General features: G+C 58.8%; 1 protein-coding gene across 1 annotated transcript in view; it reads right to left on the bottom strand.

Moving 5' to 3' along the window:
- AGPAT4 (1-acylglycerol-3-phosphate O-acyltransferase 4) overlaps nt 1–24,561 on the bottom strand; it is a 65,744-nt gene extending 41,183 nt beyond the window's left edge. Inside the window, exons 1-2 of the mRNA XM_080665524.1 lie at nt 24,350–24,561; nt 1,412–1,660 (exon numbers count right to left, since the gene is read on the bottom strand). Coding sequence (XP_080521650.1) covers nt 1,412–1,589 — 178 coding nt within the window. The 5' untranslated portion in view covers nt 1,590–1,660; nt 24,350–24,561. The remainder of the gene's footprint in view (nt 1–1,411; nt 1,661–24,349) is intronic.
- Nucleotides 24,562–25,416: the final 855 nt, after the last annotated feature.

The following is a 25,416-nucleotide window of genomic DNA, read 5'->3' as shown; positions in this document are numbered from 1 at the left end:
CTAAGGTTGCAGAGATTTTTAAATGGCTTAATTTGGAAGAGCTCATATTTTCAAATACATACACACCCATATATATTTGCTACTGATAAACTGCATTTTCTACTGGGGAGAACAGGTAAAGATTTAAGGTCCATCAACTATAAAACCCATCGCTAGACTCCTCATTATTCTGATCCGTCTTTTTCATGTTCATTTTTGAAATTCAGGCTACTTGAATTAGTCATGTTTTAATACTCCAGTATAATCAAGCATGAGCGTGCACATACATGCACACACGCACACACAGGAATGCATATAAAACAGGGAAATCTGAATACGGTTGGTGGGTTGTGTGAATGTTAATTTTCTTGTTGGGATACTATACTGTGGTATTGAAGACGTTATCATCGGGGGAAACTGGCTGAAGGGCACATGGGATCTCTTGGTATTATTTCTTACAACTGTATGAAAATCTACAATCACCTATAGATAGAAAAGGCTAATGTGCAAAGGGTCCCCTCAGGAGTTCGATCTGGAGACCGGGAGTTCGATTGCTCACTATGACGTGCGCTGACCACCAGGGGGTGGCACAGAACGAAGGGAGGGCCAGCTGGCAGCTGGGGAAGGAAGGCCCTGGCCGGCAGCCGGAAGGTCCTGATCACTGGCCAGGCCTAGGGACCCTATCTGTGCACGAATTTCATGCACTGGGCCTCTAGTTTCAAAATATAAAGTTTAAGAAAAGAAGCAAGAAAGAGAACAATATATTAAATTGCTGTTTAGCTTTTCAAATATGTGTTTGCACCATCTATCTATACACACCAGACACTCGCCTGCACCCACATACACACCCAAGACCCATATGTTTCCACATACATGCATTTCTGTAGGGACAACTAAGGCATCATTAACACCGATGCCTCCTGGGAGGAAATCTAAAGAAACACAGAACGCACCTTGACTCTTCGTAGGACACCTCTGTGCCTGCTGAAGGGTGTGCTACTGGCGTCACTCATTCAAAAACCAATATGTTAAGAGCGAGGACAAAAATAGACAACTTCAAGCCACATCTAGACAAACGGAAGCAAATACACGTGTAGCGTAGCACGCAGTGCGAGCCCAGTGAGCCCGTAAGAACCTGATCTGCACAGCTGGCCGCAGAGGGAGGCAGGGAGAGGCCGAGAGGGGAGAGAGAGGAGAGAGAGAGGAGAAAGGGGAGAGAGAGGAGAGAGGAGAGAGGAGAGAGGGGAGAGAGGAGAGAGGGGAGAGAGGGAGGAGAGAGGAGAGAGGAGAGAGGAGAGAGAGGAGAGAGGAGAGAGGGGAGAGAGGAGAGAGGAGAGGGGAGAGAGGAGAGAGGAGAGAGGAGAGAGGAGAGAGGAGAGAGGAGAGAGAGGAGAGAGGAGAGAGGGGAGAGGAGAGAGGGGCAGGCGCTTACGGCTGGAGACGCAGTAGGACAGCCGGCAGTTGAGCCTGCGGAAGAGCTGCTTGTCGATGGGCCAGAGCACGAGCGTGAGGAGCTGCAGGGCGTTCACGATGAGCCCTGAGGCGATGAACACGTAGCAGAAGACGAGGTGGCACAGGAACTGCGACTTCAGCAGCCCCACGAGGTCCATGGCGGAGGCGCCCTCTCGGAACAGCCACGCCCGCGCGGGTCCTCCAGAAGGAGAGCCGGCCTCCGGAGCGTCTAGAGACAAGCCAATAGGAGACGTCAGGGCCGTGACCTGTGTTTTCTGTCCTAAGGGGCGTTTCAGCGACTCTTAGAGAGGAAAGGAGAGGAACAGGGGAGGGAGAACCATAATCGACGGGCTGCCCCCCGCACCCCCTCCTGGGATCGAGCCCACAGCCCGGTTGAACCAGGGACCTCTGGCTCCTGGGCCCATGCTCAGCCTCTGAGCCCCGCCCGCTGGGCGCTACGTGCTGTCCAGTCCAGGGGCGAAAAGAAGAAGAACGACTTAAAAAAGCCTCCGCGATGAAATGCCTCGTGCGTTGGCTGGTCCTTGTTGAGCCTTCTCAGTGATGGGCACGGCGGCAGCCTTTCCAGAACAAGAGCCCCTTCAGCTGCCCTGGCACCCTGAGGGGCGGGCACCGCTGTCACCGGGAGGGGGCTGACACCCCGAGAGCTGAGCGGCGAGGCCGGCCCACAGCTCCGCCACCGAGAAGCGGCCCGGCCCCTGGGCTCCCCGCACTCGGCCCTGCCAGCTCCTCTCGCCAGGGGGAGTGTCCGCATTTCTGGGGTCCCTCCAGCTGCCATCTCTTCCTGAACGCACGCTCCCCAACACCTTCACCTCCCACCCTTCCCCTCACCCCCCAGCTCAGCTCAAACGCCGCTCCTCCTGGCAAGACCGCCCTGAGCTCACACCTGCTCTGGGTGAGGTCACGGGGTGACCTGGGGCTCCACCTCCCAAAGCCCCTGGACTGGGGGGTGCCACTGCGTACCCCCCGACCGGTCACCCCACCCGCTGCCACGCTCCAGGGCACACGGCATCTGGAGGACCAGCGGGGTCTCCCCAAGGGGTCTCAGGTATAAAGTAAACTGAGCCCGCTCAGCTCCTGGAGATTGGGGTCCGGGACCAGCCCCCCAACTTGGCTCCCAAGAAGCCCGTTAAGCCTCCCTGGAGGTTTGGTGTTTCCTTGCTGACAAAGGCAGGCCGAGCGCTTGTGGAGCCCGAGGCGGCCACTCCGCACTGAGCCCTGACAGGCGGGGTGCACTTTGGCGCTGGAGGCGGAATGACCCACGGCCCGGAACAGAACCGAGAACGTGTCCTCAGCCCCGACCGTCCGTGGGACCAGCTCTAACAGTCCCCGGTTAAACATCGCCCCGGGGCCTGGCAGGAACCTGCTCGCGACTGGCTGGTTTAAAGTTTTATGGGGCAGCCCTGGCCGACACCCCTGAAGGACAAGGCGCCCATGAAAGCAACCGCGCCTTGTCGGCGTCTGAGATTCCACTCAGCGCTCTCACCCTGTCCTCCAGCCACCGAGCCCGTCTCGCTCTATTTTAGGGCGATGGAAACGGAGGCGTCTTCGTTTCTATGGGCGAGTTGGTTCTGAGCAGCTGAGAGAGAAAACCAGCTTCTAAGGGGCTCTTCTGTCTAATGAGGGAGACCTCGGAGGAAATGACAGCCCGCACCCCTGTCCCGCCGGGAGGACAGCCAGCGGGGGGATGGGGGGGGACAGGGACTAGACGGGGGGAGGGGGGGGCTCCCTGAAGGCCTGTGCTGGCTTTTGCATCTAAAGATGGAAGAGCGAGCCCTAACTGGTTTGGCTCAGTGGATAGAGCGTCAGCCTGCGGACTGAAGGGTCCCGGGTTCGATTCCGGTCAAGGGCATGTACCTTGGTTGCGGGCACATCCCCAGTAAGGGGCGTGCAGGAGGCAGCTGATCGATGTCTCTCTCTCATCGATGTTTCTAACTCTCTATCCCGCTCCCTTCCTCTCCGTAAGAAATCAATAAAATATATTTATTAAAGATGGAAGAGTGAGACACCGCGTGCTCCCAACAGTTGCCAGTGCGGCCAGGTCAGGAAACGGAGTGATTTACGCATGTGACCCCATGAACTGGCAGGCCCCACGGTGGGAGGATGGTTACCCGTTTCATCGACGGGGAAACTGAGGTTCAGACAAGGTCACAGGCGAAGGTCAAATAGTGAGGCACGTCTGGGACTCAAGCTCGGCACTTGTACGCGGCTTGTGAAACGGACGCCGAGGCAGCCACACTTGGCGTGACCTTGGCCTTGGTCTACCAGCTCAGTCCCATTTCTCACTGTTGCGCTGACCACAAGTTCCTGAGCGACGGTCCTTCTTCCAGGCCCCGTCACACCCTCCTTCAGGACAGACTGCCCCCTCCCCCAACCCCAGTCCAGCTCTCCCACAGTCACGGGGTCGCAGGGTCACGGGGTCGCGAGGGCGTGGGGTGCAGAGAGCTGACTCCGTGTGTGCGGTCTGCAGTCTCGGGGAGCCGGCTGGCAGCCGCATATGCACCAGCCATGAGCGCATGAACTATTTCATAAGATACTCGGTGGGAATAAATGTTTACGTTACGTTCAAGCGTGGAAGTTTCCCCAATGTTTCTGAAGTCCTGACAAAAACCCACCGTCATGGAGCCCAAACCGGGGATGCTATGAAGACAATTCATCTCCGGGGGAAGTGCCCACATGTCCGCTGCCAATGAGCGCGTCCAGGAAACGAGACCTTCCCCGTGCCGAAGGGGACAGGCTGGACTTGAATCAGAATCGTGGACTTGATCTCCGTCACCATTACTGTCACGCGGGCGGTGGCCCTCCACCCAAACACACCTGTGCAGGTTGGAAACCCAATGGGGGTCGCTGTCCCCGTAGGTCTATCAGGTGGGGAAGGGGCATGTAGGCGCTCTGGCCTTAGGCAGGCCCCTGACAGCTTCCTCTTCTGTCCCAGGAGCCCCTGACAACAGTCAGCCCCCGGGAGGTGGTGGGAGAGTTCAGAGCGGTCGGGGTACCCACAGGTTCTGCTGGGCAGATGCTGACCTCTGACCCGTGGGCGGGCACATGGCACCCATCCCCTGGGGTGCATGCCAGGGACTGGAGCTTGGAGGCAGCACTCAGCCGGCACGGGTCTACTCCGCGGAGCCCACGGAGCGGGTGGGGCCTGAGGGTCCACGCAGAGCAGCGAGGTGAGGGGACACGCAGCGGCTTTTCTGTCTCTCCTGTGTCTGCCCCAGGGACCGGCTCCCTTCGCACGGCTGGTCCCTTGCCATCCTCCTCCCGCTGACCCTGGAGTTAGTTCTGAGACCTGCTGTGCCAGCCCTGGTTTCCTGGGAAGGGTGTGGGGAAGCTGGGCGATCGATACGGCTAGATTTTAAATCTTCTATTTCTTTGATTTTCATAAAGAGATGCCAGCGGGCCCGGGCCATTTCCCTGACTTGATTCATGCCTAATGGACCCGGAGAGAGAGTTATTAGAAAACAAATGCACTTAAATGCTTTCCGGACATGAATCATTGATGGAGGCCAGAGCTGCTGGTGTGAGGCCCAAAATAAGCTGACTTACAGCACCCTTGTTTCTGGGGGAGGCGGGGGGACGGGGGCCTGGAGGCAGACCGCAGACACTGCAGCGCTCAGGGATGAAGGATGGATGCCTCTGGGGTCACGCGGACTGGCTGTTCCTGAAAAGTTTCATTAATGACAGCCGTGCTAGGACGAGGCGGGCCTGCGTGCTCCTGCTTCCAGACTTCAATCACAGCTCAGGGAGAGGGCGCTGGGTCTGAGCAATGAGCCTCGGCTTCTGAGGCAGACGCGGGGACAGCTATTCTGGGATTCAAGCGAGCGCGCATTAATTCGCCGGTAATTGTATTCATCCATCGCCTGTCCACGGAGCTACCCGGTCGGCCATTCAGTTAAAAATTCATTGGGCCCGGCCGGTGTGGCTCAGGGGTGGAGCATCGACCTGTGAACCAAGAGGCCACCAGTTCAATTCCCAGTCAGGGCACATGCCGTGGGTGCAGGCTCCATCCCAGTGGGGGGCGTTCAGGAGTCAGCCGATCAATGATTCTCTCTCATCATTGATGTTTCTCTCTCTCCCTCCCTCTGCTTTACTCTCTGAAATCAATAAAAATATATTAAAAAAAAAAGATCCAAATCATTAAAAAAAATTCATTGGTTCTTACTTATTGTGACAGCTTGACTCACACCATTGCCCTGGACTTCCAAAAGGGAGCCCCGGGATGCTGAGAGCCGCCCTGTGTGATGTGGGGGAGCACCATGCCCCCTGAACCCACAGCCCTTCCCGAGGAATACTTCCAGGCCCCAGAACTCCTCCCACTTCTTCCAGGATGAATACGTGTCAATAAATACTGACTCCAGATCCCCTGATATATTTCATTTCCATACCGATCACTCTGATTGTCAGGAACCGTCTACCAAAGTGACAGCCTGAGCTGACATCCTGGGCTTCTTCCTCACTATACGCCCAGGGCGGAGGACGTAACCATTTCTCCTCCCTGCAAAGGCCACGCAGATAAATCCGCACGATCCCCCTCTCAACCCGCCGCACAGCGGGCGGGGCCAAGCCAGAACCCTCTCCCACCAACACGGAAACGGCGGGAGGCGGTGCACCTGCAGGACATGAGAGAAAGGAAAAGGAAAGCAAAATACCTACTTCAGCCCCAGCAGGGGGGCTCGGATGTCGCCCGGGGAATGGGGCCAACGTTTTTCTCCCTTTAACACTAAGAATTTCCTGTTAAAATACAGATCTGGTAGAAGGAACGGAAATGACACTCACTAAGGCATGGGTATTTTTAAAGGTAATCTCCCCCATTATAACAGTATTTCACATTCATTATATAAGCATGGCTCAGTGGGTGAGTCGACCTGCGAACCAGGAGGTCACGGTTCGATTCAGGTCAGGGCACATGCCTGGGTTGCGGGCTTGATCCCCAGCAGGGGGCGTGCAGGAGGCAGCCAATTGATGTTCTTTCTATCTCTCTCCCTCTCCCTTCCTCTCTCTGAAATGAATAAAAACAAATGTTTGGGGCGGGGGGTGAGAAGTTGTAAGGTTCTAAAATGCAGCAATGTTAGTGCCTGTAACCGCCACTGACATTGGGCTGTTTTCTCTCGGTCTCTGGTGAGCGCACAGCTTTTTCCTCTTTGCCAGAAAAGCCGCTGCGGAGACTTTTTACTTTTAAATAGAGGTGAGCTCTTCTATTAGATCAATGCCAGTGTCCTTCCTCAACCTTCAGGGAGAGCCTCTTCCACGTCCACACCACAATGCACACGCCCCAGCCGTCATACTGACGTACCGTCATCATGTTTCTGCCGCATCACGGTATATTTAGGCTTTTTTGTTTGTTTGTTCAATGTAAGTCATGTAATGAGGAAGTATTGGAGGCATCAAGCTTTATTTTTCTTTCCGATTTTTGGGTTCTGTCTTTAGAATAAATTCCCAGATACAGGATTTCTGGGTTCAAGGAACAAACATCTTAAGCAGGCGTCCTCAAACTACGGCCCGCGGGCCACACGCGGCCCCCCGAGGACATGGATCCGGCCCGCCGGGTGCCGCTGCCTGTCCTGCTTCGCAGCCGACGCGTCCCGGGCCCGCAGTGCGCATAGGAATTTGTTCATAGTTTTTTTTTTAAACTACAGTCCGGCCCTCCAACGGTCTGAGGGACAGTGAACTGGCCCCCTGTTTAAAAAGTTTGAGGACCCCTGTTAAGGCCTCTGGTAAACGTGGCCAACTCGCTTTCCAAAGGCCTGTAGCTCTTTACGCCCTTACCAGCAAAACACAGGAATACCCATCTCAGCACAAGCGTGCCAGAACTCTCATTAACAAAACAGAAACCAGATTAACTCTTCATCCGTCAGAAGTCGTGTCTCATTGCTTGATTTTGCATTTTTGGGGTGGTGGGTGAAGCTATATATATTTTTAAACAGTCTTTGAACTACTGCTTTTTCCTTATCTTTTATCTATCTGTATCTATTGGTTATTCATTTATCTATTTATCTATAAAAAGACCTGTCTTTTTTATCTATCCTTCACTATTTCTTACCTACAGATTTTCATTCCTGTTCATTTTATTGACCACCTTTTGCATTTGGTTTACTTTTTTTTTTTTTAAGGGTTGTGCTTTTTTTAAAATTTTATTGATTTCAGAGAGGAAGGGAGAGGGAGAGAGATAGAAACATCAATGATGAGAGAGAATCACTGATTGGCTGCCTCCCGCATGCCCCCTATGGGGATTGAGCCTGCAACCTGGGCATGTGCCCCTGAATCGACCCGGGACCCTTCAGTCCACAAGCCGACACTCTATGCACTGAGCCAAACCAGCCAGGGCCCATTGGTTTACTTTTTATGTCTAGCTTATTGGAGTCTTGGATTGGTATGCTGAACCGCGATTTCGTTTATGAAGTTTAAGAAGGGCTTCTTCCCACCCCACTTCTTGGTCCTCTTTCTCGTCCCGTTTCCCCGTGAGTAACTATGTGGCCACCTGACATTTATTTTTGGCTGTGATGCTTCAGGGGGATCAAAACGGATTTATTTCCAAGAGCTCGCCCAGCTCTACCTAAGACACTTACTGAAAAGCCTTCCCCACTCCGTCCCTTTCACACAGCAAATACCAAGATGCGTCCTCGAGCTCCTCATTTTATCCATGAGACCCTGGCGTGCAGGGCGCAGGCCGGCCAGCCCCATGGCGCAGGGATGAGGGACAAGGCCCACGGCCCAGGAGCTCGGGCTCGCCCTCCTCAGCCTCCCCCCTGCCCGTCTCCCCTGCGGCGAAGGGTTCGCCTGCGTTACAGACCGGCCCTTCCCCGCCTGCCCACGGAGCCAAGTGCCCGAGCGAACCGGGCAGCTGGGGGGGCCCACTCTCCCTCCCACGTGTCTCCGCGCTCGGAAGGGCCTCGCTAGCTCCGACACCACAGAAGTCGACCCAGCGGATGGCCCCTGCGGGAGGAAACAGCCGAGGGGGGAAGACGTTCCGACTGCAGAAGGGACACATGCCGTCCTTTTTACGAGGCGAAGAAGGAAGCCCCCCCGAAGCCAAAGCAAAGGCTCGAAGGAAAGAAAGCAGCGCTGAGGGGGTCACAGCCACAAAACCAAGATCCGCACGTTAAACCTTCCCACGCCCAAGACACGGAGGCTCCAGAGGCCCACACGTCCTCGGAAGAGCGCCCCCCGGGGGAGACAGGCCTGACCATTGCGCCCTCAAATCCCCGGGCCCCAAGTCAGCCAGGACGGAGACGGGAGACAACCAGACACTGTGTTCCTCGTGGATGTCAAGGCCAACAAGCAGCAGATCAGACAGGCTGTGAAGAAGCTCTGTGCCATGGATGTGGCCAAGGCCAAGGTCACCACCTGGATCAGGCCTGACGGAGAGAGAAGCAGGCATATGTTCGCCTGGCTTCTGACTCTGATGCTTTGGATGTTGCCCACAAAACCGGGATCGTCTAAACCGAGTCCAGCTGCCTGATTCTAAATATAAAAATGTTACACTATAAAAAAAAAAAGGGGGGGGGGGCATAATATGGATTAGAGAGCCGGGAACGGAAGCCGGGGGGGGGGGGGGGCAGGGAGCCTGGGCCGCCTTCCTAAGGTGCATCTGAGGACCCGCGGCCAGAGCTCCCGCAGGAACGGCGGGACGCAGACCCAGGAGGCCCGGGACCCAGGACACCGGAGGCCGAGGGGCAGCGGGCAGTGGCCAGCGCTGGCCACGGGGCCCGAGAACTCCCCTTCCCACCTGGTGTGGTTGGCGGTTGTCATTGGCGACAGTAAATGTCCACCTCGAGGGCTCCCCAGCGTGGAGGGCTTCCTTTACACTCAATGGATTCTTTGTGTCTTGACTCAGCCAGACGGTGAGTTCGCCTCTGCTTGCAAGCTAGGAGCTGCTGCTTTGCCGGAGGCCGAGTCTAGCATAAACGGACTAGAAAGTTAGGAGCCATTACAAGGGAAGACACAGGAAATGACTATAAAATATTAAAAGGAAGCCTGGGCAATTCTGCTCCTTCTAGAAATTCTTCTCAGGCCCTAACTGGTTTGGCTCAGTGGATAGAGCATCGGCCTGCGAACTGAAAGGTCCCAGGTTCGATTCCAGTCAAGGGCATGTACCTTGGTTGTGGGCACATCCCCAGTAGGAGGTGTGCAGGAGGCAGCTGATCGATGTTTCTAACTCTCTATTGCTCTCCCTTCCTCTCTGTAAAAAAATCAATAAAATATATACATTTTAAAAATTCTTCTCAGGGTAGACACTGAAATTGGAAGAGAAAGAGGTAGGAGGGCCAGGCAGGCTGGCGATGGGGAAGTATGTGCAGTGACGAACCGATGTTTATCACACACAAGGTCAACAGACACGTGTCCAGCATGAGCCCGCTTTTACGAGACAAAACAGTCAGTGGTTCTCTGTGCTTAGGACGTGTTCTGGATGCTGACTCGTGGAACTTTTATTCTACCCAGAGTGTCTACCCCTTGGGTAATACATTAAGTTTTTACAAAAAAAAAAGCTCACATTTTCAGTGTTTCCGGTTTCTTCAGCACGTGCACACACACGACTCGATCCCGACAATGCTCTGACTCCCTAGCGAGCCCACTTCACAGGGACAGGAAGGGCAGCTCGGGGAAGCTCCAGGACTCGATGGGCTTGGGCGCTTGGTCCCTTCCTTCTCTGAGCCTGCTCCCTTGTCTAGCATTGCCATCGGCCCTCCCTCACAACGGCTGAGGGTGAAGAGAGAGACAACTGATGCGAAATACTAAAGACGATTACGTTAAAGCGACATATATGTTGTAGACCAATCCCTGGTCGTCTTTCCCCTGGCTTTGTTCTCGACATCTCTGCCAACCCTCTGTCCACGGTAAGAAGGAACCAAGTGTCGGGGAAGACGGGGAACACGCATCCTTACACAACCTCGAGGTGCCATGGCAACGGGTCCTTCCGTGGAAAGCGTAGCGTAGCAAGTGGTTTACTGCTGGGAGACGCACTCCTTTAATCCTTGAGCTAAGCTTTAGCCCAACAGTAAGTTAATTCTCAAAAGTCAGTGAATACTGACTCAGATCAGAGAACAAGAAATGGGTTCATTGCCAAAAGCACATCCATCCTGGTTTCAGGTGACACTCTGCACAGGACTTCCTAGTTTCTAAGAGAGCGAATCCTGGCAGCGTGGAGAGTTCTGGAAACACAATGCTTCAGAGGAGCGAGTGCCCAAAGCTGCTCAGAAGCAGGCACACACCCGCAGACCACGTCTCGCTGTCCCGAGGGAGGGACCGAGCCCGCCCCGGCTGCACACGCTGCGCCACAGGCACACGAACGAGGTCAGGGACCCTCGGGCTCCCGCAGTGCCTGAGATCGAGCGCCATGCCATCACCGCTAAGGCCTCAAACCCACAACGCCCCCCGCGACGGCTCCCTCGTGCCCGTCCTGTGGTGCCTCCAGATGAAATTCTCCTCATGGATGCTATGAAAACATTGATGGCGTTTGCACAGCGAAGGGACTTGGACCTGAAAGTCCGAGACATCCACGCAAACTAACACGCTTCCTTCGCTCGGAGGTTTGGGAGGGGAAGGAAACGCGACTCTAGCGCCTCACCTGTTCAACAGTTACCGCGTGACCCAGAAATCAATGGCCCAAAAGACACGAAAACAGAAGTCCACGCTGACCCGTGTACGTGAATGTGGACGGCAGCATGATGAATGGCAGCTGAGAGATATGGCACACCCCATGTCCAATAACTTTCCACACCCTGCGATCTTACTCAGCCACAGAGAATGAATGACTTACATACTACAACGTGGGTGAACCTCAAAAACATGGACTAAGTGAAAGAAGCCAGGTCCGGAGGCCCACCTACTGTATGACCCTGTTGACACGGAAGGCCCGGAGCGGGCCCATCTATAGGAAGTAGACTAGTGGCTGTCCCATGGGAGGGGCCAGGGGCTGGGCATGGGCTGCCTATGGGGATGGGTTTCTTTGGGGGTCAGGAAAATATCCTAAAAGTAGAAAGTGGAGGTGCTTGCACAACTCTGAATAGGAACATATTACAAGTCACTAAACTGTATACTTGAAGTGGGAGAAGTGGATGGTGTGTGACTTATACCTCACTAGAGGCCCGTTGCGTGAAGAGATTCGTGCAATAGGCCTTCCTTCCCTTGGCTTCCAGCACTGGTTTGCCTCCGGCACCCGGGACCCAGGCCTTCGCTCCGGCCAGAGTCTGCCTTCTTCGTCTTTGCTGCAGACTCCGGAGTCTGCCATCTTCGTCTTCACTGCGGCACTCCGCTTCTGAAGATCCCTTCGCCCCCTGCCCTCCCTCTCACAGCAGGCGTCCTGCCCCGCCTGGCCACTCCGCACCTGGACAGCTGCCATCTTTGGCCTTCTAATTTGCATACTCACTCTGATTGGCTGTGGGCGTCGCGGAGGTACGGTCAATTTACATGTTTGTCTATTACTAGGTAAGATAACATTGTTTAAAAAAACCAACTCGTGGGCAGACAGAAGATAGGGTCCCGGGGTGGGGCCGCACACACTGGCACGGCTCCTGGGCATGGCTGAGGCCTACAACAGGGAGGAGCCCGAGGGGCGTGAGCAGAAGCAGGCCCTCTCGCCTTGCCCACCAGAGCAGAGTGGGATGGCAGTGTCTGCCGTGGTGCCAGCATCTGTGCCGTGATGTCAGTGCCACCCAGATGCTGTGAGGCCTCCCGGCTGCTGGTCTGATCTCCCTGAGACTGGGGCCTGAGGTAGGAAGGGCCCTCACCTTTGACCCTGAGAGTAGCCTGTGGTCAAAGGCTATGGGATACTGTGCAGGGACGCTGAGGAGCTGAGGGCAACCAGCCCTGGCGTCCACGCCGCCACCTGGGATGACCAGGCTCTGCGCCGTGGACCAGAGGGAACCGTCGGGGGATCAGACGTGTCTCCCCTTCAGAGGCTGCTTTTGGTTCCAGACAGCCCTCTTCTGGGACTTCCTAGTTTCTAAGCAAGCTAGTCTAGCCCTCGCCGGTTTGGCTCAGCGGATAGAGCGTCGGCCTGCAGACTGAAGGGTCCCGGGTTCGATTCCGGTCAGGGACACATGCCTGGGTTGCGGGCCTGATCCTCAGCAGGGGGCATGCAGGAGGCAGCCGATCAGTGATTCTCTCTCATCATGGACGTTTCTGCCTCTCTCTCCCTCTCCCTTCCTCTATGAAATCAGTAAAAATATTTTTAAAAAGAGAGAAAGTCTACCGGTGTGGCATTCCTCTTGCTCGACTGCTTGCCGATGCTCACTCCTCTCGAGGCACCCACAGAGGGTGCGGTGGCCACACTGGTTCCAGCAGGCCCCCCGGGTGACATTTCAGGACTCAGAGGTGCAGGAGAAATGACACCAGAGCTGCGGAAGCAGCCGCCCCTCGATGGCCACGCCATGGGGGCCCCTCGAAGGCCACGCCACGGGGAGCAGAGCTGTGCCTGGCGGGGGCGTCTGGTGGCCTCCCGCACCCCGGGGGCCAGCGGGGCCGGCACGCAGCAGGCGCTTACGGAGGGAGCTTGTGAATGAACGCTGGTGGCCGGCCAGGAGCGTCATTTAGTTAATGAAATCAGCGGGGAGATAAATAATTGAAGGGAAAGAAATGGGTCCATTGGTTTGGCAACATCAGAATGTTCACATTTCCTGAGTGTCAACAAACGAGCCAGCAAGACAGGCGCTCAGCCCTCACTATACAGGACAGTAAGACCGGGGAAATCTCAGGGCAAGCGGAACAGGGAACAGAGGCAGCTAGGGAAACAGCCGTTTGCGTCCATCCTCCCTAAACCAAGGACGTGGGGGAGTGAATGGCTTGTTCTCCTTCCCAACCAGAGGGTAAGTAGCTTAACTCACCCCTCAGGGAGACAGACAGACAGCAGAAGTCCAGTCAGGGCCAGTGCACCACGCCCGGGACAGAGTAGGAGACCAAATCTCATTTTGGAACATCAGCATAAGACTGATGAATATTCTACTAATCCTCCCCTAAGACCTCCGCTAAATGCCCAGCCCGGGGCCCTGCACCCCGATCCCAGCCCAGGGCCCAGCCCGGGGGCCCTGCACCCCGATCCCAGCCCGGGGCCCTGTACCCCGATCCCAGCCCGGGGCCCTGCACCCCAATCCCAGCCCGAGCCCAGCCCGGGGCCCTGCACCCCGATCCCAGCCCAGGGCCCTGCACCCCAATCCCAGCCAAGGGCCCTGCACCCCAATCCCAGCCCGGGGCCCTGCACCCCGATCCCAGCCAAGGGCCCAGCACCCCAATCCCAGCCCGAGCCCAGCCCGGAGGCCCAGCCAGGCAGGGACAGCTCGAGCTCCTGAAGATGCGTCCTCTGGGGCCCCGAGAAGCGGGAGCAGAGCTGCTCCAGACCCGACCGCCTTTAAGACAAATCGCAGTCCAGGCGTCTGGGAGACAAGCAGCGGGGAAAGGGGAAGAAGTCCGTTTGGTAAAAGTGAAGCCAGTGTGAATAATGGGAATAATCGGGCACCTTTCAAGTCTCTCTCTGGTCCTCTCTCCCGGTTCCCCCGACTTGAACTTTAAAGCTGTTATTTCTCTAGAAATGGCCGAGACTTCCAGGACATCGCCGGGGCTCAATAACCTCCTCCGTCTCCACAGGATTGGTCGGGGGGGCGGGGTGGGGGGGAATCTCTGCACATGTGTAAGCCATGGAAGGCCCCTTCACCCTGAAGGACGCGGGGAAATTGCGGGAAGGGATGTGGCGCACAGAAGGCGAGCGGAGTCTAATTCTTTGCAGATCAGAGGCCCAGTCTGGGCTCGAGCAGGTATCCCCGGCCTGTGGCTGCGGGAGCGTTAGCTTGTTGGGGGCAGAGACAGAAGATCGGGGGCTCGCCATCAGCTACAAGACAGGCTCACCACGCTGCTAACCTGGACTGTTCTGTTCTGATTACAGGAAGGACATTCTAACCCGGCTGGGAGTTGTACACCCTTCCAGCCCCCTCCCCCACCCCACCCCACCCCACCCCACCCCCACCCCCAGGGCAGCTCGTCCCAGAGCTGCCTGCTTTCCTGGGAAGATTAACAACCTTGTTGCCCAAACAAAGGAGTCCCGCCCACACTGCCTGTGACCGGTAACCAGGAAACCCACCCTAACTCCTTTTGCCTGCTTTCCCGTGGAATTCTGTCCTACACCCAACAGAAGCAGCAGGCTGATGGGGGTGCAAGCAGATTTCTGTGGGTGACCCGCTGCTCCCCCAGCTCCCGGCATTGTCGGAATAAACGCGCAGACGTGACGCAACCCCGTCTCTGCTGCATTGGCTCAAGGAGTGACAGGCGGGCCCGGACCCATTGGTTGCCTGGTTTCCAGAGAAGCCAATCTGTGCCTCAGTTTCAGGTCAGATAGGAAGATAACTCAGCTCCCACAGGGCTGGAGTCCCCGAGAAATAAGATAAATGAGATAAGACCAGATGAGATAAGCCCCGGCACAGGGCCCGGTGCTGAGGGGAAAGGCGTGATTAGCATTGAAGCACCTGAGCGAGCCTGGGGAGAACAAGACCAAAAAGTACCCCAGGGTCAGCGCCCGTGGCCAGTGACCCGATTCTGCGCTCAGGCTCCTAGTTCAGTTCTCAGTCAGGTCCTTCCTCTGCAGCCCCTCCCCGCCCCCCAGGTTGGCTCACTCCTCCCCAAACTCTTAAAATGCCCCATAGGGGTCGCCCCGTCCCCCAGCAGAAAGGTCTGGCTCATCTCTGTGCCCGGGGTGTGCGCACTGCAGCTGGTGCGGACTGGGGGGGGGGGGGGGGTGGTGACATGCGGTGAGGGGTTCTGGAATTGCGGGGAAGTTGGGAGCACAGGCCTGCCAGGCTCACGCCTGCGTGCTGACCCTGGAGGGGAGAAGCCAGCAGACAAGGGTCAGCCACCTGCCCAGGCCGCCAGGCCAGGGACACCTGGAGTGCACCAGCCTTGGGCTGGGGGGGCCCTACCTTAGCGGGCGCCTAGGCTGGTCCCAGGACCAGCAGGGAAGCAGCCAGTCTCCTCCCAGTGAGAAGAAGCGCTGGAGACAGAGGGAGGGTGGGTGCTGAGGCCAGGGAGTAGCTAGTGGGAACTGGGTGTGGAGCAGGGGAAGCTGCGACCCCATTCGCCAGTCCACAGAGGCGAAGAGGCGGGCCTGGGTGGGGGGCAGGCCTCGGGGTGCAGGGCTCACCTCTTTCTGTAGATGCTAATCCCTTCCACAGAGAGAGGAGGAGGGGCGGGCCTTCCTCAGCGGCTGGATGGGGGTGGGTGCGGTGCCACCACCCAGCCCTGCCCAGCAGGCTCCCAAGGTGACTCCCCAGGCAGGTTCGGCTCCAAGTCTGAGCTTCTGCTTCGGTAGCTCCCTGTGCTTGTTCGATTCCTTTCTGTCTCTTCCTGAGCTTAAATGCATGACCTGCCCCTTTGGCTGGGACGGGTCTTTGTAGCCCTGGTGAGGGCACGGTCATCCTGGGACGGGTCTGCTGGGATCGGGTGTGACCTGCCCGGGTCACAGGGGTCCCTAAGGCAGTGGTTGGTTGGGGGTGGGGTGGGGCTTCCAGGGGCATTTGGCAATGTCTGCAGCCTCCGTGGCCTGGGGGAAAGCTCCTGGCATCTGGCAGAGAGAGGCAAGGATGCTGCTAAATATCCCACAATGCACAGGGCAGCACCGCCCACCAATGATTATTTGGCCCCCAATGTCAACAGTGTCAAGACTGAGAATTTGCCCGACAAGAATGTCACCGGGGAGGACCTGGCTGGAGGCTCCGGCGAGGCAGATCTGACCGTGACCTCTGACCGTGACCTCTCCCCTTTCAGGGCCAGGGGCTCTGCCAGGCACGGCTACAGTGCGAGGAGGGCCCCTGCCCTCAGCCCGCGCCAGGGCAGTCCTTAAGGTGGAGCGAGGAAGACGGCATGCAGAGAGAGTGCTGCTTATGGAGGGTGACTGGGATGGAGGGGACTGGGACGGAGGGTGACTGGGACGGAGGGCGACGGTCAGGACCGGGGCCAGGCGTTGGGGGGACTGCACGAGGGTTATGCACATCTGGGGAAGGACCCGCCACCTCTCCGGTCTGCCCCCTCCCGGGGCAGGAGCGGGAAGCGGAGGGAGGAGCCAGGACCACTGGCACTGGGAGGTGATGCGTGACTACGCGTGGACCAGGGCAGCGGCCGGGGCGGGAGTGGGCCGTGGTCTGGGCGGACGCGGGCCCTGCATCAGCCTGGGTAACCATGGCTGCAGACAGGGGCCGGCCCGAGGGAGCTGAGGAGGGTGGGAAAGAGCATGCCCTGGTCCCCTCCTCGCCCCCGTTCTCTAAGGCCAGCACCGGCCGTCGGCTCGGACAACCCGCTCCCTTAAACCTGGAAATAGACGCTGCCGACCAACCCCAGGAAAGAAAGCCTCTGAGCCTCCGCCCCAGCCCGGGACCCCTGAGCGCGGGTTCCTTAAGAGCAACCGCTCAGCCAAGTTCAACCCTTGGTCCAAGGCCGGTGGGAGGCCAGCTCCCACTAAATGGATGGGTTGCGGCTGCGCGGTCCTCAGCTGCCTCACCCAGGCCTCCCCTCCCCTCCCCGTCACCGTCCAGGCGGCTGAGCCACCGGGAAACAGGGGGAGCCAGAGGGGCCTCGGGGGCACGGCTCCCGCTCTCGGTGCGGAGGCTCTGCTCGGCCAGTGCTCCTGCCGCGGGCACGGCTGGCGGGCACGGCTGCGGGAGAGGCGGCGCTGAAAGGGGAAGCTCTGCGCGGAGAACAGCTGCCCCTCATTCCAGAAGTATCTGCAGCACGTCCGCTGTGTCCGGGCCTGTGCGGGCCCTGCAGACGGACGGACGGGTGAAATGGCTCCACGGCGATGGGCAGGCACCGGGGTTCCGGAAGGCAGTGGCCCGGGTTCAGATCTCAGCTCTGTCCCTCATCGCGACGCGGGGCAAGGAACCTTCCCTCATCTTTCCTCTCTTGGTGTGTAACATGTCAAGTGGTCACCGTTTTCGCCTGCTCCGTCTGTTAGGAGGATGGAGTGAGCGAATGAACGCGAAGTCTCCGTCACAGACTGGCTCCCAGGAGGCCCTCGCTGAGGGTGGCTGTGCGCGTCCTCATGGCCCTCCGGGCTGGCCGGCCACCTGACTGACAGCTCGTGCAGGTTACCTGTCACCGCCCAGCCCCTGAGTACTAGCTCCCTGCGGGGATTCTAGTGTCCGCGCCAACCGCCATCAAGTTCAAAAAGCGCCTCTCCTTTCCAGGATCCTGCATAGGAATGACCACAAAGTCACTACGAAGCAGGACTCCGGCTCAGAGGGGAGAGATCTGGTCACTGGGGTCTCCCCCCCCCTCCTCTTCCTCCTCCTCTTCCTCTTCCTCCTCCTCCTCCTTCTTCTCTTCTTCCTCCTCCTCCTCTTCTTCCTCCTCCTCCTCCTCTTCCTCTTCCTCTTCTTCCTCCTCCTCCTCCTTCTCTTCCTCCTCCTCCTCCTCTTCCTCCTTCTCCTCCTCCTCTTCCCGCCTAAGGGAGGAGCCATCTCCTCTGAGATCTGAAGGTCGAAGAAGGAGGAGGAAGAGGGGAACCTGCCAACCTCTTCGGGGCTCTGCAGCCGGGCCAGCAGCGGGGGCGGCGCTCCAGATGAGCTTGGCCACGTGGCCCATGGAACTTCCACATGGAAGGCAGACGTGACGTGGGCAAAACAATGCCGCCCACAGGCGCCCGGGACCCCAGGAAACACAAACAGGAAGTGTGGCAGCAAGGTCGCGGCCTCCGTGATTCGGGTCATTCCCCGAAGGCGTCGAAAGCTCCTTGGTCTGTCGGAGTGAGACAGGGACTGCAGGTGTGACGGGAACTCGGCCTAAGGGGCAGGAGGATGTCTGGGGAGCCCGTGGCCAGATGCAGGTGGGAGTTTCCCTGGGAGAGGCTGTACCTGGCGGTCACCTGGAGGGGTGTCTACAGGGACTGGCCAGGAGAGGCTCTCGTGCAGCCTTCACGAGCCTCTGCACGCTCTCCCTCTGTCTCCAGCATCGGAAAACCCCTGCTCCCTTCGGCGCATCAACAAATGTTTACCGACCCCGGCCAGAAACTCAGCCCATGTGGAAGACACCAGAAAATGACAAGACGGACGAGTCAACCGGTAGCCACTCCTCCCTCTCTGCCCAGCACAATCCATGTGCCAAACCGCTCGATAATAAAGAAGCAGCCGGTGCCATTAGCCATAGGCACCTCTGTCAGAAGGAGTACCCCCTGATGGAAGGGGCTGCCTTCTGCCTGCTAGCGCCTGAGGTTTTTTAGGGGAGAAGTAGCTTCTCTCCTACCCATTTCTACATCCATCATATATAGCGCCCGACACATGAGGTGCCACATATTTTGAGTGAAAAATGAATGGTGAACGGAGGATGAGTGTATGTATGTATGCATGTGTTTCTGAAGGAATGAATGAGTGTGACTGAAAGGTAGGACTGAGGGCCAGCGGAAGTAAAGCAACCAGATTGGAGTAACAGAATGAAGACCAGACGAAAACAGGAAATCTTTATGGAGCTAGAGTGCGGGTTGGATAGAGTGTTCCATGACAATGCTCTCCAGAAAGGGCTCTTATTCTAAAACATTTCCTCTTGTTCGGCCATGAAAACAAAGATCAGCCAGGCACGGTCCCCCTGAAAACCCTTCAGTTAGTTGAAAACAGTAGCTATTTTTTATTGATTGATTTGAGAGAGAGAGGAAGGGAGAGAGAGAGAGAGGAAGGGAGAGAGAGAGAGAGAGATTTGTTGCTCCACTTATTGATGCATTCATTGGCTGATTCTTGCATGTGCCCTGACCGGGGGTTGAACCCGCAGCCTTGGGGGATCAGGACGACGCTCTAAGTGAGCTGCCTGGCCAGGCCCCACGGTCGCCCTTTGTCCTGTCTCTGGTTTTGCCCATAGCGTGTCCATAGCGTGTCCATAGCGTGTCCATAGCGTGTCCATAGCGCCTGGCTAGTCGCGAACGCCCCAGAGACCTTGTTAGAGACCGTGATGAAGCCTCCTCTCCCCCCGCAGCATGATCCGCCGGTCCGCACCCGAAGCCGACTTTCAGAGTCCAGGCTTGTATCCCACGGGTCCCCACGGGTCCCCACGGATCCCCACAGATCCCCACAGGTCCCCACGGATCCCCACGGATTCCCACGGATCCCCACAGATCCCCACAGGTCCCCACGGATTCCCACGGGTCCCCACGGATCCCCACAGATCCCCACGGATTCCCACGGGTCCCCACGGATTCCCACGGGTCCCCACGGATCCCCACGGATCCCCACGGGTCCCCACGGATCCCCACAGATCCCCACAGGTCCCCACGGATTCCCACGGGTCCCCACGGATCCCCACAGATCCCCACGGATTCCCACGGGTCCCCACGGATTCCCACGGGTCCCCACGGATCCCCACGGATTCCCACGGGTCCCCACGGATCCCCACAGATCCCCACAGGTCCCCACGGATTCCCACGGGTCCCCACGGATCCCCACAGATCCCCACGGGTCCCCACGGGTCCCCACAGATCCCCACAGATCCCCACGGATCCCCACGGGTCCCCACGGGTCCCCACAGATCCCCACGGGTTCCCACAGATCCCCACAGGTTCCCACGGGTCCCCACGGATCCCCACAGATCCCCACAGATCCCCACGGGTTCCCACAGATCCCCACGGATCCCCACGGGTCCCCACAGATCCCCACGGATCCCCACGGATCCCCACAGGTCCCCACAGATCCCCACGGATTCCGTGTTGGGCAGAGGACGGAATCTGAGGGCCAGGCTCCGGGAAGTGGCAATGACTGAGCGAGGCTGGATCACATTTCTCTAAACATTTCGGTGTCAGAAACCACTCAGAACTGTGAGCACCCTCTTCCCTACCCACCAGACCCTTTCAGAGCACAGCGGATGGCACCAAAGGCAACGGGTTACCACACGCTCATCTGAGCCCCCACAGCTCCCCGCGCCGGCGCCGGTCGTGTTGAGAATGAGCTGTGGGCGGGTGGGTTCCCTCTCCCAGATTCCTTCCCCGTTTGGAGTCAGACTTGAGTACAGCCTCCCTTCTCCAGCTTCCGCTCAGTCCTGGGTTAGGGAGGGCTGTGCCTCCTCCTCACACCTCTTTCTCCTGCCGACCCTTCTGTTCTGCTCCGAGCAACAGTCTGTCCCTGAATCTGCATCACTAGTCCCTCCCACCAGCAGGCAGCACGCCCGCCCGCCCCCCACACCAAGGACAGCCTTCTCCTTGGACTGGACCAGGCCCAGCTCAGCACCCAGCCCTGCCCCTGGCACCCCTCCGCCTTCTTCCCCGGGGGTCTGTCTCCTCCCCTTCAGACCTTCAGCATCCTCCCTGTCCCTCTCCTCTCCGACCACTGGCATCCTGTTTCTCACCTCCCCCTTCCCTAGCCGCTCCTCCTCCTCCCCCCACTCCTCCTCCTCCCCCACTCCTCATCCTCCTCCCCCACTCCTCCTCCTCCTCCCACTCCTCCTACTCTTCTCCCCCACTCCTCCTCCTCCTCCCCTCACTCCTCCTCTTCCTCCTCTCCCCCCTCCTCCTCCTCCCACTCCTCCTCCTCTTCTCCCCCACTCCTCCTCCTCCTTCCCCCACTCCTCCTCCTCCTCCTCCTCCTCCTCGTCCTCCTCCCCCACTCCTCCTCCTGCCCCTCCTCCTCCCACTCCTCCTACTCCTCCTCCTCTTCTCCCCCACTCCTCCTCCTCCCCCTCCTCCTCCTCCCACTCTTCCTCCTCTTCTCCCCCACTCCTCCTCCTCCTCCTCCCCTCACTCCTCTTCTTCCTTCTCCTCCTCCTCCTCCCACTCCTCTTCCTCCTCCTCCTCCTCCTCCTGCTCCTCCCCCTCCTCCCCCCCACTCCTCCTCCTCCTTCTCTTCCTCCTCCTCCTTCTCCTTCTCCTCCTCCTTCTCTTCCTCCTCCTCCTCCACCTCCTCCTCCTCCTCCTCCCCTCCTCCTCCTCCTCCTCCTCCCCTCCTTCTCTTCCTCCTTCTCCTCCTCCTCCTTCCCCTCCTCCCCCCACTCCTCCTCCTGCTCCTCCTCCTCCTCCTGCTCCTCCCCCTCCTCCCCCCACTCCTCCTCCTCCTTCTCCTCCTCCTCCTCCCCTCCTCCTCTTCCTCCTCCTCCTCCTCCTTCCCCTCCTCCCCCCACTCCTCCTCCTGCTCCTCCTCCTCCTCCTGCTCCTCCCCTCCCCCCCCACTCCTCCTCCTCCTCCTTCTCCTCCTCCTTCTCCTCCTCCTTCTCCTCCTCCTTCTCCTCCTCCTCCTCCCCTCCTCCTCCTCCTCCTCCTCCCCTCCTCCTCCTCTCCTCCTCCTCCTCCTCCTCCTCCTCCTCCTCCTCCGCTCTGTGTGCAGCTCCGCGTGTCCTCAGGCCTGGCTGGTGGGTTTAAACATGGGAGCACAGAGCCCAGCTTCCATTTGCTTCACAAACGTCACCGCACCCGGGTCCGAGCCCCGCAGACAGTGGGCTCCCGCTGCTAGGGCGACCGGCCCAGCTGCAGAAGTGGTTTCGGGGCGGCCCCTCCAGCCGGCCTTGCCGGGCCCCGCAGCCCCCGCAGCCCGGGTCGAGGTGGCGGAGCATGCGTCACTCTGCTGGGCGGCTCCAGGACGGGTTCGTTTCTGTGCCTGGCTGTGCTTCCAGAGCATTCCGCGGCTCTTCCCGGGGGCTCCGCCCCACGGGCCTTGTCAGCTCGGTTCCTGGGTCTGGACACCCAAGAGCGCCCCCCTCCGGGCTTCCACCCCAACCCTGCCCGCCTGTGAGGGGCCGCGGGTGCGTGCGTCTCCCCAGGACCAGTGCGGGGCGGCCGTGAGCACCAAAGACCTGCGGCCACGGGCATGCGCCTCTCAGAGCGCGCCTGTGCGGTGATGGCCACTGTGGTGCTCCCCAGCTCCTTCTCTGCCCCCCCGCCAGCTCAGCCCCCCGCCAGCTCAGCCCCCCGCCAGCTCAGCCGCCCGCCAGCTCAGCCCCCCGCCAGCTCAGCAGCCCGCCAGGCCGCTCCGCCCGCGTCCGGTAACTGCTGCATCCGCAGGACTTCGGGGGCGCTGGCCAGTCTAAAAAGCCCGGTGGCCACAGGGTTGGCTAAGGCTCTGGGCGCCCAGAACCCCCGAGAGCCCGCCTGCCCCTGGAGGGTTGCTGAGGGCCTACGTGGCGCTCCACTTCCAGGAGCAGGAAGGCCCGAGGGCGACGCGACCCGCACATCTTTTACCCAGATGACAGCACTTGCACGAACGCGGAGGAGCTGAGGGCGGTGGGTGTGGAAATGCCCGGTAACGGAGCCTCTTTCAGCGGGCATTCCCGGGACGCACGGATAAAACGCCAGTCCCACCCCCCCTGCTGACAGGCCCAGCGGCCTGTCTCTCACGCATGTGTGATTTCATTCTAACCATCTTTAACTCCGCTTATTGCTAGAGGATACTCCTCCCTCATGTTTCCTGTTTTTCCTGAAAATCAATTCTTTACCTCCCCATTGGGGGCATTAACAAGGTCAGTAGTTTTAACAGGATTCCCGATTTGCCTGTTTTCCCTACACTTACACACACACACACACACCCCTACACCACCCCAGACACTCACACACACCTACACACAGCTATACACATACCCACTCACCTACACACACACACACACCTACCACACATAGCTATGTACATACCCACTCACCTATACACACATACACCTATACACGTACCCACTCACCTACACACACATCTACATACACACACACAGCTACACACACAGCTATGCATATACCCACCCACCTATACACACATACACCTATACACATACCCACTCACCTACACACACACGTACATACACACACACCTACATACACATCTGCATACACTCACACACACACTCACACACAAACCGAAACACACCGCCCTCACTGGTGCTGGCCTCACCATACTTTCTTTCCAATGAGGAGCTGGGCCGGCCCGCACAATGGGTGACCCTCTCCGGGTGGGTGCTGAAAGCGCAGGCCTGCACCCTCACTTAGGCGTGGGGGACCCCCACAAGGCGCACACCCTCCTCACCTTGTTACCCTCACATGGTGGAACTTGGATCTGGTGCTGATAGGTCCAGCCTGGGGCAAAGACCCTCCTCTGGACACGGAGGCTGGGGAGACGCTGAGCAGACTTACGCACCATCCAGGGCTGATCCCACCACCTCCTGAAAGTTTCTTCTAGGGGCTCCCCCTCCCCCCGCCCCATGAAGAAGTGGGTCTCCGCCCACCCAGGTCTGATCACAGCACGGCCAGGTCCTGAGACCCGCTCACTTCCCACAGCGGACCAGAGGGGAGACTCGCGCCAGCCTCCGCCCTTTTCCCACTCCTCGACAGGAGGCAGAAACGCACAGGCCAAAAATTAGGTAAATAGAGAGGCGGCCACGGACGCCCGTTTCCCTGACAACTCCCCTCCCCCAGCCCTGCGGTGATAGGGAAAAACCAAAAGCGGAGTGAGGAGGGGTAGCAGGCCCGGCTGGGCCCGGCCGGCCGCGCAGCGCCAGGAAACGCACATCAGTCAATGCAGGTCGGCGCCGCGTGCGGTGTAGTATTTTTGTGGTTGCCATAGAAACGCCAGGTGGTGGGGAAGAACATGTTGCGTGACACAAAAGAGAGGAATCTGTACCGGGAGCCTTCTCCCCGCTCCATCCGCTGCAGGAAGCACGCTCGCGGCCACGGGGGTCTGCGGGGCGGGGCGGGGCGCGGAGCCCGGGAAGCTGCGAGCATCATCGCGGGCCGAGGCGGGCGCGCCCCGCAGCGCACAAAGGGCCGGTCCCGGGGCGCAGCGCAGCCCCTCCGCCTTCCGGGCAGCCCTCCACGACCCCGCGGTCGCCTCACTTCCTCCCCTCCGCCTCCACGTCCCCGTCCTCCCTACCCCTTCCCGAGGGTGTCGGGAAGCCAGCCACGGAGAGGGTGGCCGCGCGGGGGACCGGGAGCGCCCCCCGCGCACAGGAGAAGCGCGCGGAGAGGCGCGGCCGCACGTACCTGCCTCCTGCAGCCCCAGCACGTGGACTTGGCGGCCGACGGGGAGGCAGCGGCCGCGCGCGGGGACGGCCGCTACTTTCTGGGCTGCAGTCAGCCAGCGCCGGGGAGAAAGGCGAGGCTCCACCCACGGGGTGGGCCCTTCGGGGGAAAAGTGGTCCTCGCTGACGTCTCTCCCCACCCATGTCACTTCCTTTTAAAGCTACAATCGCGCCACTTCGGAGGGAGGAGGCGCCGGGAAACGTGAGTCACTTGGCCGCTTCCAATGAGGGCGCGGGGGCCCCTCGGCTCGCGTTTGAATCTCGGGCCGGAGAAGCTGCCAGAATCCTAGACAAAGCGCGCGAGGTGGCCTTTCTTTTCCGGCCCGTCTCCCCAATCCTGTTGCATCCCGGCCCCAAATGGCTCCTCCGACCTCAGCCCCGACAGACGCCAGCCTGGAAGCGGCCCCAAGCCGCCCCGGTTCCTGCAGCCTGGACGAGACGGGACTGATGTGCGTGTGAAATGCCCGCGCTTGCAAATGCCCTCACCTCTCCGCGCGGGGCTGCATGGAGGTTGCATTTCACTCTGAAGAGCCAGACACCGGCCGCCAAACACCACGGAAAACTCGAGCCGTGGGATGGAAGAGCTGGGGCGAGCGGCTTGGAGACCGTGGCTCTCCCTGCAGAGCGCACGTGTCCCTCACACGCAGGGCATTGGAGAGGGTCCCGCAGGCCTGGACAATGAAACAGTGTCTTCACGGCTCTGAAATTGCAGAAATGCCAGGCCTCTAACATTCCTTAGAAATCGTTTCAGTCTCCACATAGTCAAGGTGTGTGCCCGTCAAATGTTCACTATGGCAACCAGGGTCACAAATGCCGTTTGAGTGCGTGCCTGTGTCTTGTGTGTGCGCCTTTGTTCTGTAGACGCTTAGCCTCCAGGGGGAATCGGGTGCCCCAAACAGCTGGGGCACATCCCAGAACCGTGAAGGGTGCAGCACCCCACACAACAACAAAACACCAAAAAGCCAGTGCAGAGGTTTTTCCAAGTACCTCTCAAAAGAGTTAGACCCATGGTTGTTCCTTTGAATTTTG

This window comes from Plecotus auritus (assembly GCF_963455305.1).
Source record: "Plecotus auritus genome assembly, chromosome: 4".
Taxonomy (NCBI): domain Eukaryota; kingdom Metazoa; phylum Chordata; class Mammalia; order Chiroptera; family Vespertilionidae; genus Plecotus; species Plecotus auritus.
Note: the sequence above shows the minus strand (reverse complement) of the source record. Positions and strands in the feature narration are given on the sequence as shown.